This window comes from Uloborus diversus, chromosome 6 (assembly GCF_026930045.1).
Source record: "Uloborus diversus isolate 005 chromosome 6, Udiv.v.3.1, whole genome shotgun sequence".
NCBI lineage: Eukaryota > Metazoa > Arthropoda > Arachnida > Araneae > Uloboridae > Uloborus > Uloborus diversus.
The window spans coordinates 90,762,931-90,778,285 of NC_072736.1; the positions used below are offsets into that span (position 1 = coordinate 90,762,931).

At 33.7% G+C, this 15,355-nt stretch overlaps 1 protein-coding gene across 1 annotated transcript in view; it reads right to left on the reverse strand.

The window, feature by feature from the left end:
* The window catches only part of LOC129224521 (semaphorin-2A-like), a 541,294-nt gene that overhangs the window by 84,135 nt on the left and 441,804 nt on the right, over positions 1–15,355 (reverse strand). Inside the window, exon 5 of the mRNA XM_054858986.1 lies at positions 13,781–13,832. Within this exon, the coding sequence (XP_054714961.1) occupies positions 13,781–13,832 (52 nt within the window). The remainder of the gene's footprint in view (positions 1–13,780; positions 13,833–15,355) is intronic.

Sequence of the window (15,355 nt, forward strand, 5' to 3'; positions counted from 1 at the left end):
ATATTTTTTTATGTCAGACACCAAGATTTTTAAAACTAATACCGCATTCTAGTTTTAGAATTGCTCTCCTTAAAAAAAAAAAAAAAAAAGGGAAACTACACAAAGGAAAATTTTACTTAAAATTTTTTTTTCTCCAAAAACCAATAGGAAGTAGGAGACAGTTCACATATACCCAAATTCTTTGATATGTAATAATGTAAATACATGTGAATACCTCAATTAACTGTTTAACACGTTATTCACGATTTAATTTAACAATAAAAAGTATCTAAAATTGGTTTTAAACACTATTGTTTACGTCTGATACCAAGCTAATTTTAATTTTGTACATTTTAAGTTCGAAAGTCTATATATTTCAACCTAATACCACTACAATAAAAAAATAAATAAAAATAAATAAATAAATAAATAATAATAAAAACATGTGTATGAGTTATTAATTGTTCATCAAAACTATTTGGCATGAAATATTTAAAGTATTGCAGATTGAATCATTGATCTGCTGAGTTTTCGCGTTTTGTTTTCCCAAGTCTCATTTTTCAGTTCTTAAGTCTGACGCCACGAGTTGCATGTTTTATGTTTTTTTTTTTTAAATTTTATATACATAAAATTCTTTATTACAAATTCTTTTTATGCTTAATAATGCTACATACATGGTTAAGTCTTTAAAAAAAAAACATCAGTTTCAAAATTGTTCACTGCTAGAAGTTTGTTTCAATGAGTAATTATTGTGCAATTTTTACCTCCGACACTGTAGAATTGCCCTACATGCATTAAGCAGATTTACTACGAATGAATAGCAGAAAGACGATCGAATTATCGATATTTGATTTAAAAAAAAAAAAAAAACCACTGAAAGTACATTCATGAACCAATGAATTAAGGGACGGGGTAAGGTGAAGTGTGACACTTGATCACGGGGGTGGGGGCGGTCGAATATATTCTGTAAAAAGGTGTGACTTCTATAAATACTTTTATACTGTTTTCTGCTGCTTTTTACCTCTTTTAACTAAAAAATATCTCAAAATAATTCTTTAAGTGTTTCTTTGAGTTAAACTTCATGATACAATACTTCAAATTAATCGACAATCAACTGTTGAAAACCACCTTTTTTATTAGTCTTGAGGAAGAATTTATGACTCTACTTTTTATGCGCATCGAAGTAAAGCAAGCTTGTGTGTGGTCTGAGATTTGATGGGTAATCACAAAATTTCTATGCTTATCTACGCTACTTAAATTTCCATTTTAAAGATAATTTAAACTATTACAACAGATTACAGAAATCTGTTTTACTTTCCTTGCAGAAACGTCTAATATTATGTAGGAATTATGCAAATAATCGTAATAACTTTTTATACTATCCTGAATTATACTTGTAACATCAGTTCTATTCACAAGGTCTCTGCGGTCAAAACCGGGGACAAGGAGGGGGGGAGGGGTGTCTAAGAATTTTTTTTTTTTTACTGAACCTACTAAGTATCACACCGAAACAGTAACATAATTAAAACCAGTAAATTGGTTTCCTAAGCAGTAAATCTTTAGACAATGGTCTTACCAACTATAAAAAGCATACCACTACATCTTTTTTAATAAGCTTACGACACATAAATACGGGTGCGTGAGTTGGCTCTTCTTTCTCAAAAACGGAATCCCACTGCGGTCACGGATCTCGGTAGTTAAAGTGAAGTGAAGTGGCAAGCTTGTTATGGGAAAGCGAAGATTGCGCCAGATGGCGCGAGGGTCGCCACTGGAGGAATGAAATATCAAGCTTAGACATCGCCATTTTTAACTAAATCTTTTAAAATGAATTATACACTATGGTTTTATCATGCTTTAAATGTTTTGACTTCAAAAATAAAACCATCTCAGGCTTGGTTTAATTAATAATTAGTATTCTTAGAAAATGACAGCTGAAATGCATTGTAGATGAAGCTTATTATTATTTCGGTTAACGGGAGTTTGCAGCTCGGAGCGTTCTTTTTAAATTTCAAATTATTTTTATCTTATTTATATACCTTTTTTTTGTGATTAATTATGAAATTTTACACAAATAGCGAATAGAGGAGGGAAAGAATTTTCGCACCACTTAACATTTTATGTCATTCGAAACAGCTTTTTTTTCTGCACAAGATGAGGTTTGCTACAATTTTCTCAATTAGGACAGGAGCTATAAATCGTTTCTAATTTAGCGAAAATTCAAGGCTTGACTCAATTCGAGTTCTGAACTAAAGAGAAAAACGTTGTTGGAGACTGCGAATTTCAAAACGACTTCTCAAACGTTACGCACTTACGGCCGTTTTGCTACGCACATAAGGCCCTTTAGCAGTGGCGGATCTACAGGTTTGGGAGTCATCGCAACGAATTTTTGGGGGTCTTTTTATCCGTTACCCGTGAAATAATAGATTGAGGTATTGAGGAACAGGTCCTTTTCGGGATGAATATGCAATGGGGCAACGAAATTGTCTCAAATTGCAATATGGAAAAACCACTATTGTTCCTTAGCACATATAGCTTTAAAACAAAGGGTAATTCATTTCCTCTGAAAGTTTTGCGATACACTGCCAAATTCAGAGCCCGACGATAAGTGAGGCCCAAGGCTCTCAAAAATTTGGAGGCCCTCTCTCTATTGCATAGAGGATAATGGAAAATAAATGGAATAGAGTCTATTCTATCACTTTAAGTCAACGCAAAATAATGTTTAACTTTTCCGCAGTATCGGTACTAGCACTTGCAGGGCCCTTGTATTTTGCACTCCGGGGCCCTGTGCAGTCCCACTGTTTGCCCATACCTAGAACCACTACTGCTATTTTATATTCGTTTTATAATTTAATTCTTTTACAGCTCAATTAAACAAGGTAGATGATATTGCCTCCCCCCCTCCCCTACAAATATCCAAAAGAAAAAACTAGTCATTTAATTAACAATTCTTTATTCAGAGTCTTGTTAGCTTCATTAGTTAATTTGTGAAAAATAAATAAATAAATAAATGAAAAGTAACTATACTTAACTTAGCATGAAATTCAAGAAATAAAGCTTTTTTACTCATACAGAACTATCTAAATGAGAGAAATACTAATAAAGTTTCAAAAAAGTTTTTCAAGTTAAAAAATCATTGATTTTTCATTATTTTCTCAAAACTACATGATTCTTTACTGCTATGCATACGTTTTTCAAAAGATCGGGGTCTCTTGGGAAGATGGGGCCCCAGGCCCAGGCCTACTTGGTATGCGCAGTAATCAGGCCCTGGCCAAGTTAGCGACAAAAATGATATGCTGAGTCTGATGTCAGTTTAGGCAAGCTTCTAGTTAGAATCAACGTTGAAATTGTTGATATTTGTAACATGAATATCTGCAAAGGCAAATTTTGCATCAGTTCCTAACAAATCAGGGACATTAGAAAATTGTTTTTTGCTCATTCGAAGACTCTATTTGTTGCATTTTTATTCCTACATTTGATTTTTGTAATTCAAATTTCATGCCTAAAAATATCGTCTTTTTTCTTTTAAAAAGTGATTCTTTGTATTTAATATAGTTTTACAGCTGCAAGAACGACACTAAAAATATTCATTCAAAAAATATTGCTTCAAACGCGAGTACAAGAGTATATACATGGATCACTCTTTTTAGCTACTAAATACATCGATTATTTAAAAGACGTACTAGGAAGTCACGTGGAGGGCCCATCAGATTTTTAATTAAATATTTCCGCAGCGGGGTTTTAATGACGTGTACAAACATGTCAGCCCGAGCGCTGGATCTGCAGAATTGTGTTCTATGCAAACAACGAAAGAGAGGTCGGTATCGCGTGACCGTTGTCCATATAATAGATTCATGCAGCCAGGTAAAGCCCGTGCCCCGCCCATACCCGGGCGAATATAAACAGGGCCCATAAATCCGCTGATGATTTATGGCGTGGCATTTCCCCTCTTGCTTCGACTCCTCATTCATCTGAGCTCTTCGTCAGGATTCTTTATTGAATTAACCCTTCCTTCTAAAAGGAACCTCTCTCCAAGTGTGATGTGCGATGAAGAAGGCAGAACTATAAGATGACATCGTCAAAGGCTTCAGTTTCACACAACTAGCACACATAATTTGGTTTTCATCCACGTACCACATATTACAATAGAACATAATTAATCCGGACCAACAGGGACCCAGTTCGTCTGAATTAATGAAAGTACAGATTAAAAAAAAAAAAAGCTTTAATTAAGCGCAGGTACATAAACCAACTACTGTACATACTAATGATAAAATAATACTAATTACAAAACAAATTAATATATTACAAAAATACAAGCCGACCACCTTGTCAAGTGGTCAAAGAAGCCTGACTGCGATGGGGAGGTCCTGAGTTCAAATCCCAGCTCGGTCATGGATGAACTTTCTCTTTTCTGTCCTTGTTTTTTCTTTGTGTGAATGTGTCGTTATGCTGTGAATGTTGCCTACCTTAAAAACGGGTCCTTATGGCATATATGTACTGTGGAAGTCGGACTTCTCATCAAATTATGGCACAGTTGGAAAAGTGAAGCAGCGCATTCCTAATTGCCGGCCTAGCTGGCATATGACAACAACAAAAATAAATTATACTGCGCAAACTCGCCATTTATTTACACAATATATATACATCTAAATGGTTGTCCGGATTAAGTGGAGTCCGGTATAATAAGCTCCGGATTAATGATTGTTTGCTGTACACGTATCATCAGTAGAATGATTTCGAAAAAAATGTCAATGAATGTCTATCTAAGGATTGAACTAGACATGAGCTTTCCGGAAAACTTTAAAAAATCCACTTACACCCCTTTGCTTCTCACTCCCTCAAATGTTTTTTTCGGTTGATGCGGCACCATAAAATGACTGCTCAAAATTGAACTCGTCAAACTTCGTTTAACGTCTGAAGTACACAAGATTTAAAATTCATCAATTCTTTTCAGAAAATATTCATAAATTGCACGCTGACATACAGGAGGGAGATTTTCACTTGCATTTCAATTATGGGCGTCAACCAGAAATTGTGGGTAATGGGCGACAATGATAAAAAAAATTGTTAAAAAAAACTCTTCAGACCCGTAAGAATAAATCGTAATAAAATTAAATTCTCCAACATTGACAGGGTGTGCCTACGTATCCTGTCAATGCAAAACTTTCTTGTGAAGTCCCGTTAGTCATCACTGCTGGTAGTGGGGGGAAAAGAGCGAAAAAATAAGATATACATGAAGAGGAGGGGAAAAAAAAGAGAACTGTTCCCCTGTCATCTTTTAGAAAAAGTCGAAGAGCGCTGTCTAATTCGATTAAAGTCATAAAAGTGGCCACAGCATATCAATAGACCGACAGATGGAATGCCTTTGATGGGTGGGTGTAGGCTCGGAGATTGCTCTTTTATTCATTCGCTCTTCCCTTCTAAACATAAAAAAAATAATAAAAATGGCGAAACACAAAGCCAGGGAGGAGGAGGATCACAGGGCAAAAAAAGGGGGAAGTGTCGGAAGATATAAACGCAAAGAATATGTTTAATACTTATATGGATGTGGGGCGGCGATCGATAGGGGAAGAAGGCATTGTCCATATAGGCGACTGGAGGTCAAATGACGCATGAATATAAGGGGGCTGATGGCGGTGGGGGAGGCGTTGACGAAGAGACATGATTAACGAGCGACGTTCTTCATCTGCTGTGTGTAATGGAGAGCTGTTTCGCCAATTACCCAATTGCAAAATGTAGTAGATAGAATGTACCGTCATAATTTCTTCGGTAAAAAGTAAAGCAAGTATTTCCTGCAGGACAGTTACTGTTTATTTTTCTTAACGTTTTTTTCCCTCTCTCTCTCTCCGATAATTTTCCACGGAACTGAAGTAAATTAACGAAATGAGGAATAGATTTAAGAAGATATTCGGGGGAAATCAAGCAAAAAATTTCCGAAGTAGCAGAACATAAAGTTATGATTTTTTCCCCATGAACATCAAAGCATGGTCCATTCAAAAGCAGAGTTATTGTTTTCCTTTTTCCTCTTGTCCGGTACTCTGGTGCAAATAAATGATTCGATAGCGAAACGGAGTGAAAGCCTTAATCACACTAGAACTCTCTATCATGAGTACAAAAAGCAAATAAAAATGCATCAGTAAAAAATAAACGAAGCAAATGAATTCAAGCAAGATTTTTCATCAAATCATGTTTTTTTCCTTTTATAGAACGCTCATGTAAGAAACTAAATGGAACGAAAGGCAAATTGAAGAGAACTGTTAACGAAAGTACGGAAGTGGAATGACATAATCGATCTTCTGCACACTTTTACCATGTCGCATAATAGGTCATCTTAATTTTTTTGGCTCCTAAGCATGCTGTTCAACTAATATTAGTCGATTTAGCTTCTTGCTTCTCTACTGTTTGAAGCGAACGTGACAACGTGAATTGAAGGGAATTTGGAAAATGACAATGCCTACCACACAAAGGTTTCCCAGTTGCTACATTGAAAAAAAAACGAGCTGATGTGTGCATCACATGACTTCTTTTTACTCCAATTTAATGTTTTTTTTTTTTTTCATTATTGGGAGTTTTAAAGTGATTTAATAGTTTACTCTCTAAATATCAACAACAGTGGCCAAATCAAAACCAAATAAAAAAAAATTAAAAATCACCAAATTTGTCGCCAAGTTGGCGACAAAACTAGGCGACCAAAAGACTGGCGATATATCGCCAAGTGTCCGCCAAATTATAACACCCCCCCCCCCAAAAGACCCCCTTTGGAGCATCCGAATGCAACCAAAAAGGGAGGTGCACAACTAGACTCCACTAGGAGTCTATGTACCAAATTTGAACTTTCTAGGACATTCTGTTCTTGAGTTATGTGACATACATACACACATACGCACATACGTACATACAGACGTAACGAGAAAATTCGTTGTAATTAATTCGGGGATCGTCAAAATTTATATTTCAGGTGTCTGTACGGTGTGGTCGTGGTATCCACGTGTGGTCGGGTTGAAAAACAACTTAACATTCATTCGGGGGTGAGCAAAATGGAAATTAAGGTCTATTTTTGAGTGAAAATGTTTTCGCGAATCCTTTTTTGTAAAAGGAAGTAAAAATGTTAAAATGATTAAGAACATTTAAATAACCGAGATGCAAGAGTTTACGAGCCATCCCGATTTCCTATACATATAGCTTGCAACTTCCTTCCAAATGTCCACTGTTTTGAAACAATGAAAGTTAAGATTGAATGTTTTGCTTTGCGAAATAATTTAGACACTTGGCAGTGTGTCAGCCAAGTTCGGAAATCAGGCGACACATCTGCCAGTGTGTATCTTACACGAACCATTTCAAGCTACTTTTGACCCCCCAATTTCTCAAAAACTATAAAATCTACGTGCTTGAAATTTTGTATGTCTAATAGAGCTGCATAGTAGACCTATAATCCTAAATTTCATGAGTGTACCTCTTATAGTTATGGAATTATTAAGATCTGAAAAGTGTCATTTTTAACACTGACTCACTCACTCACTCATCAAATTGTTTACGAACTTCCAAGTGTCTCACATACTTGAAATTTGGCATAAAGATAGATTTTCATGCATATGTAAAGGGAAAAATCTAAAAAGTCAAAAAAAAAAAAAAAAAAAAAACATTAAAGTAGCAAAAAATTACGCTATTTTTTATGAGCATCACGGCGTAATCACTTTACCGAGCGATTGCAAAATATTTCGCCAAATAAATCAAAACAAAAGGGCTCGTCAAACGTTGCCAAAACAAGGTTGTTGATGTTTTAAATTAACAATTAAATTTCTAACCAAAATGGGGCTTTAAACGATACTTTAAATTCCGCTAAAATGAAAAATGATCCTTCAAATAATTAAAATTGCAAATCTAGAGCTAAGCCTTTAAAATAAAGAATAACAGCTTTAAAATTTATAAAATCTTTAGATCTCAATTAACTGCAAAATTTTACAGGAGGAGCAAAAATGGCAGCAATTATTTCAACAATTGAGAAATATTTTCGCCAATTCTGCATATTTTACGATCTACGTTATGATTATCCCCCTGAACAATAAATTCCAGACAGATTTTGAGATGAGTCAGCAATTTTCCTAATTGTCGACAAATCTGAGGACATCAAAGACCAAGAACTAATGTACTTTGGCCTTGCTGATAAATGGGAAAAACAGAGGATTACTGCCTAAAATTGGCGATCGCACCCAGTCCCCAGCTATCGAAATATCTTCAAAACTTCTAATAAAGAGAAACCGCAAACCAGTGAACCGTAAAAGCAGGGGAAAAAAAGGAAATCATATAGTTCTATACGCTTTTGCATTTAGAATCGTCTGAATTAGAACATAACCTTTGATTTAGCTTTTCAAAAAGTAATGATATCCCAACAAAGCATAAATGTGAAAAAGAAGCCAAGTTTGGTCGAAAGGAGGTTCGAGGTAGACGGTGTCCCCGACAAAAAATAGTTCAGATCTAAACTGTTACCAAGTTCCATAGCAGTTCCACATAGATGTTGGATTTTCCCATGTTCTTCAATTCATTTAGAAAACTATTTTTTACTTTCTTTGATAATGGATTTAAAACTTGGCAAGTTTGAAAAAAAAATAGCGATGACTAGAATTTGCCGCAAGTTTAAAATCCATTATCAAAGAAAGTAAAAAATTGTTTTCTAAATGAATTGAAGAGCCTGGGAAAATCCAACATCTATGTAGAACTGCTATGGAACTTGGTAACAGTTTAGATCTGAACTATTTTTTGTCGGGGACCACCGTCTTACCTCGAACCGCCTTTCGACCAAACTTTGCTTCTTTTACACATTTTATGCTTTGTTGGGTAATATGTTTACAAGATAGCACCAATGCATGTAGCTGTTGAAGCTCCGGATCTATCCAATACTTTTTTTCCCTAGGTTCTACTGCCCCCCCCCTATAAGAGCAATTCAGGATTTCATTAAAAAAAGAGGTCTCATATGAAATTACGTAAGACAAAATGACACAACTCAGTAAAAACAATGGATGAAATTTCTTTACAAGAGGGACTTTTTCTCCAGAAGGGACTTCTTGTTCTTTTTTTTTTAAAATTCTATATCCGCAATTGCGATTTTTTTTTTGTCAGTGATCCAATAATAAAATATTACATTAAAAGAAATAAAAAGAGAAGAAAAATAATCTTCTCCAGTACACAACACATTACAGTAGTGTCACAAAAAGCTAAAATGTTTGTAATTAAACTTGGTAAGACATCCTAACGAAATTCACTAAGAATTTTGAAGTTAAGAATAAATACAGTAAGTGCTCTTCCCCCGTTCTGCACGAGAAAATGAAACATTGATTGGATTTACTATTACTAGTTTACACTCATTTTATGTAATAAATATCGAGCAAATTATTGGCTTTTAACATCAAAAGTATCTAATTATCATATTTAAAGTTAGAAACAGCAATATTTTCAAATGCCCAAAAATGATTCGAAATTCTTTTTAAATTACAAATTTGGAAATTCATTTGAGGTTTTTAAATATTCGATTAAAAACGAACAGTTTCGGACCACTGATAAGTTACTTTTGAACGAAATATGAGTAGTTGTGTTGATGAGTTTTAACAGAAGTTTTTTTTCTACAGCAAATCAGAACTGAAAAGTTTGTTTAGTGAAAAAAAGCATACATCACATTAACTAGAGCTCAAAATGAATACTATTGTTTAATACGTTAAAATTAGAAATTATATTTTGTAAAAAAAAAAGTTATTTTAAACGCATCAAATGAAGCTGTAAAGAAATGCTACTGCTTCGTTCCTTCTATTTTTGCTTGAAGTGTGTAGATATAAATGATGAAATTGATGAAAGGTTGCAATGCAAATCACTGCCTTCAAAAGACAAACAAAAAATTCACTTAACGTGCTCAGTAATTGATGAAAAGTTTCAATGAGATATTTCATCAATTTCTGCGCTCTGCACAGTTTCAAACGACAAACAAAAATCAATTTTACTAGCTCAGAACTTAATAAAAGGTTGCAATGCGGATCAATTTCAAACGACACACAAAAAAATCATTCTACGCGTTAAAAACGTGATGAAAGGTCGCAATACGGATTAACTTTTTCAAACGACAAACAAAAATTCCTTTCACGAGTTCAAAAACTGATGAAAGGTCACAATAGAAATCACCGTTTCAAATGAAAAAACAAAAAGTAATTTTACGTGCGCCGAAATTGATGAAAGGTCACAATGCGGATCACTGTTTCGTATGACAAAAATCATTATTACGAGAGCAAAAATTGATGAAAGTTCACAATTGCTTCAAATGAAATACAGAACTTCATAATATAATATATCAATACAGAGCAATATTATCGTAACGAAAAGGTATTAAGCGAAAAGATTCTACGTTGTACTACTTTATTTGCGTTGATTAGAACGGTAAATGTCAATGAAATCCTGCAGCAAAGCTCGGCCATCAGAGAGGCCAATAATCCAACTTAATTGGGACAGTCACAAACAAGGATTACATATAATCTCCAATTGCAACAAATGCATCGTAATGACCTCCGCATCAATAACTTATCAGTCTTTTCCTTTCAAAAGTACGTAATTTTACAATAACAAGGTATGAATAATATAATTGAAGGGCTCGGGGCAAGAATGTAACAAGCCACATGATGTGAATTTTTCAGTAGGCCAATTTCCAACTTTGAAAAATTCTACAAGTATTCTTTTTACAGGTATTATACATTCTATATTCTACAATACTAAAAACAGATATTTTTTCTGTAAATGACATAATCCATTGTCATGTTTGGTTCAATGCGGTTGTATCCTTCAGTCAAAAGTAGTACTTTTAGTCACTGAAATTGATAGAATAAGCAAAAAAAAAAAAAAAAAAAAAAACATGGACCCAGAAAATACTTTTATTTTCCCAACAGTTATTTTTTAATTAATCTTTTTAAATGTCCAATTTTTCAAACAAGGCGTGGTCTTGATGACATTACAAATGATTCTATTTAGCGCATCTTTCTTCTGCGTTTCTACGTTATGATAATCAAGAAGCGAATTAAATATTGCGCTAAGCGCTTGATATCAACCATATCGTTGCAAATACACATGAGTAAAGATGCGAATTTAATATTTTGCTCTGTGAACGGCAACATTGAATGGCATTTCATCATTTGTGATGTCATCGGCGGAAGCATAAAATAAGAAAGCGCACCGATTTAAGTAATTATTTTTAAATATTAAACTTAAACAAATTATTTAAAAAATGGTCAGATCCTATGTTTTTAAACATGCTCTTTCAGAAAAAAATACTTTTAAAATTTTGGAAACGACCCCATTGTTAAAGCAGCCATTTAGACCAAAAAACTCATTTTTTCAAAAGTGTGGCTTATCCCGTTCTTGCCCCGAGCTCTTCAATTAGAGGAATAAATGCGAAAAAGTGTCTGAAATATGTACACAAACACACGCACAGGAAATTCCTTGGTAAATCAAGGACAAATACAAAATCAACATGTTTTTAATAGGCAGAACGTCAACTGATTGCTACGGGCCCTAATCGAAATTAAAACTTTCGATCATAGTAACGTAATATTTTGGAAAAACGTTTTCACGATTGAGATAATTTTCGCTGAAGAATAATGCATTAAAACTTGCCGAATCGCTGAAATTGTGCGCTAACTTGCTTAAGATATTTGGAAAGTAGAAGATATTTTCCACACTCACACGTACATATACACACGTGGGATCCTTTATAATCAAAATTAATACTCTTTTAATTGTTTGAATTACCTAATGAATAAGTTATTAAATCATCCTTATATATTAAGCGATAGTGGTTGTTATAGACACTAACTATTTTAATTGATATTAAATGTAGAAACGGGAAAAGATAAAAAGAGATACATGCTAACATTTTTACATACCATTATTATTTAAACACGCGAATAAAATAAAATAAATAAATGAATAAAAGACTGAAGTCACAATAGAAATAAAAACGTACCAGAAGAGAACTCCCCCCACCCCTCCGTACCTGTTTTATACATGCTATCCTTTTCAAAGCACTATATTTCGTGATAAAACGATTTCACCTAAAAATTTTCATTTTAAAATGTAAAGCGATTTGAACCAACCTAGAACATTTCCCCAAGAGGGAATATACAGAGAGCATATAACCAAGCGCTATTAACCACAACATTGTTTAACAGCAAGTGTTAAATTGAAGAGGCTACAAAAACTACCGAGACACTGCATTTTAAATTTTCTCCACAATTTTAATATTTTTAATGAATATTCATTTTAAATTTATAAACATGACGGTAAACAAAAGTACGTTCCGGAGATAACAGTTTTACCTGAAAACTGATACGATTTCATTCACAAAAGATTTCAGGAATTTTCAATCGAATAGATAATTAAATTGTATTTTCTTTCAATCTCCTGCAAATATTGTAGCGGGATATGCAATTTAGACCTAAGCCCGGACACAGATTTGAAAATGAAAGTATCAATTATATTATTAAACTCCTTTTCTTCTGCTACACATATCTCAATCATTCCATTTGGCTACAAAAGAGTTTTACTTAATATTATACGAAAATATATCATCCGCAAATTTCGCTTAAATTTTCGTAAAACTAAATGAATAAAATTAAACTATCTTAAAGACGCATGAAAAATGTAATTTTAAGATTTCCTTTAAATGAAAAGTGAATTTAATCTTTGAGCGATTTCTTCTCTTTCATTTGGAAGCATGATTACAAAAGTTCTAAACGAAATTCGAATGACAAAATACAAAATAGACTTCCTACTTCAGACCTAAATAAAAATCACATTTCATTTTATTTCAAACAAGTCGATAACATCAGCTCATGTTCCGTGAGCATCTAAACCATTCTTTACATCTAATTCCACCCAAATGAATTTTCCATCCCTCAGTCTTCAAAAGTTGATCTTACAGGATATTATGGCTAAAAACAAAACCACTTTGCAAAAAAAAAAAAAAAAAATCGGCATTTAGATTTTAATTTTTTGGGTGATAATAAAAAAGAATCAATTATTTTAATAATAATAAAGAAAATATTAAAAAATTAAACGAATTAATTTTAAATACAACATGCATGTTTTATGCTTACCAATATCGTCGCCTCAGAGCAACAGTAGGATATCTTAGTATTATTTCTGGGATAAGATGTCTTACTGTTGCTCTGCGCGACGATCTATTGTTTGAGATTTTATTTGAAAAAAAATATACGAATAAATATAAACCTCAGTACTAATTACTAATTATTGCGCGATCCCCCCCCCCAAAAAAAAGACAATTCAATTGTAGAAAACGATCCATTTTTTAGAGAAAAATTCGGATCGTTTTCTACAACAGGCTCTTCTCTGTTGAAACAAAAGACTTACTCCAAAGGGACATTTATTATTTTAATTCACTTTAAATTGAGGCTAAACTCTATAAACACGGGAAAAAAAAATAAATTACAAAACACAAAGCAAGCTTTTGAATGAGAAAGTGAATAGAATTCCATTCGAAACAAAAACTTTTATTCCACGTGAAATATGCCATCTTTTTAGAATGCTGCAAACGAAAGCTCGACTCATTCAAAGCGGGAGGGCAATTACAGTACCAATACAGAAACAAACGACTTGCTTCCGAAGCAAATTTCGCGAACACACAAGCGACTTTTGTCCGCACAATTAAAAGGAAACATTTGTCCTGAAAACTAATTTCGCGCCAAAATAATTAGAAAAGCCTCACTCTGGGCATCAGAATAAGAAAAAGTCACCAAATAAATGTACTTACGTCACAGCGGCTTTTGTTAACGTTGTTTAAATTTAGCTTGTATAAACGGTCCCTGAAAGATAAAGAAAGACCACAGTTAAAAAAAGAAAACAGAAACAAATGCATACACACACACACAGACATACGTACACAAACGAAACATTTCGAGATAATGATGAAAGTATGTATCGTTGAGGTTAATTAAAAATGGATGCAAATTATGCGCGATCAAAGACAACTTTTAATTCCGTCGAAAAGAAAATCAGTATTATGGGTTGGGATAATGAGCCAGTAATGGGGAGAGAAAGAAGGAAAACAAACACGCAGTCGCTAGAATTTGTTACAATGTACTTTTGCACTTGCGGAGAAAGAAGTGTTTCCAAAAAGAAATGCATCAATTAATTAATTAAATTTTTTAAACCAGTCTTTTTAAAATGGAATACATTAAAATCTTTTATTCGGATTGAAATAATTTTTTTTCCTCATCGCTTTCAAGAAGGAAAACAAAATTAAAATGTGAGAATTGTTTTTGTAATGAAAATACAATCATACAAATAATTTTAGCAGAAATAAACTAAACAAGATTAAAATTAATTGTTAAAGGTGGTTTGACTCCCTTGGCGTGGCATTTCTGCATACAATATTTTACAACTTAAACCTGCTTACATATATACGGTGTGTCCAAAAGTTTTAAGACAGTGGCTATAAAATCTGTACTACAGCCGCCAGCTTCATGAAACTTACGCAAACTAGTTACTACAACCTCCTTTACCTCTATAAAAATTTCAAGTTTATCGGATTATATACAGCTGTTTAGTAGCAGATTGCGTGGGAGTATCAAAGTGGTCGCTGTCATTATTTAAGATGAATAAAAATATCGAACAACATGTTGCAATTAAATTTTGCTTTAAAGTTGGTAAAAGTGCAACGGAAACGAACGAAATGTCAGAAATCGCTTATGGTGAATAACGCCAAAGTGCTGAGTGGGTTGGCGAAAACTCGCCGTGACCAGAAAAATTGCGCTTTCAAAAACCAAAAGTTAGGACGTCAAGCATTTTTTGTTATTCTAAAGGTGTCATCCACAAAGAATTCGTTCCTCAAGTTGCTATTATGAATGCTGCATTCTACCAACACAGATACACTACTAACAACAGTGCTCGATTGCTTGCGTAAAAGAATTGCGGATGTTAGACCCGAGTTCTGGAAAGACCGTTCTTTTTTCCTCTTGTACGATAATGCACCAGCACATACCGCGGCGGCTAACACTGAATTTTTGGCCAAAAAAGGTTCCTGTAGTCAGCCACCCACCATACTCGCCTAATTTGAGTCCCCCTGACCACTTCCTGTTTCCAAAATTAAAAATGGACTTTAATGGTAACCGTTTTGCGTTGATAGACGAGATACAAGAAGCTGTGACAACGAAATTAAACAGTATTCAAAACGATGAGTTTATAAACGGCATGAAGAGGCTGGAAGATCGTGCCACTAAGAGACTATTTTGAATTAAAAGTTTTTTAAAAAAACTTTTGTGCATTTATTGCGTCTTTTATACCCAAAGTCTTAAAACTTTTGGGACACACCGTATATTAGTACTGT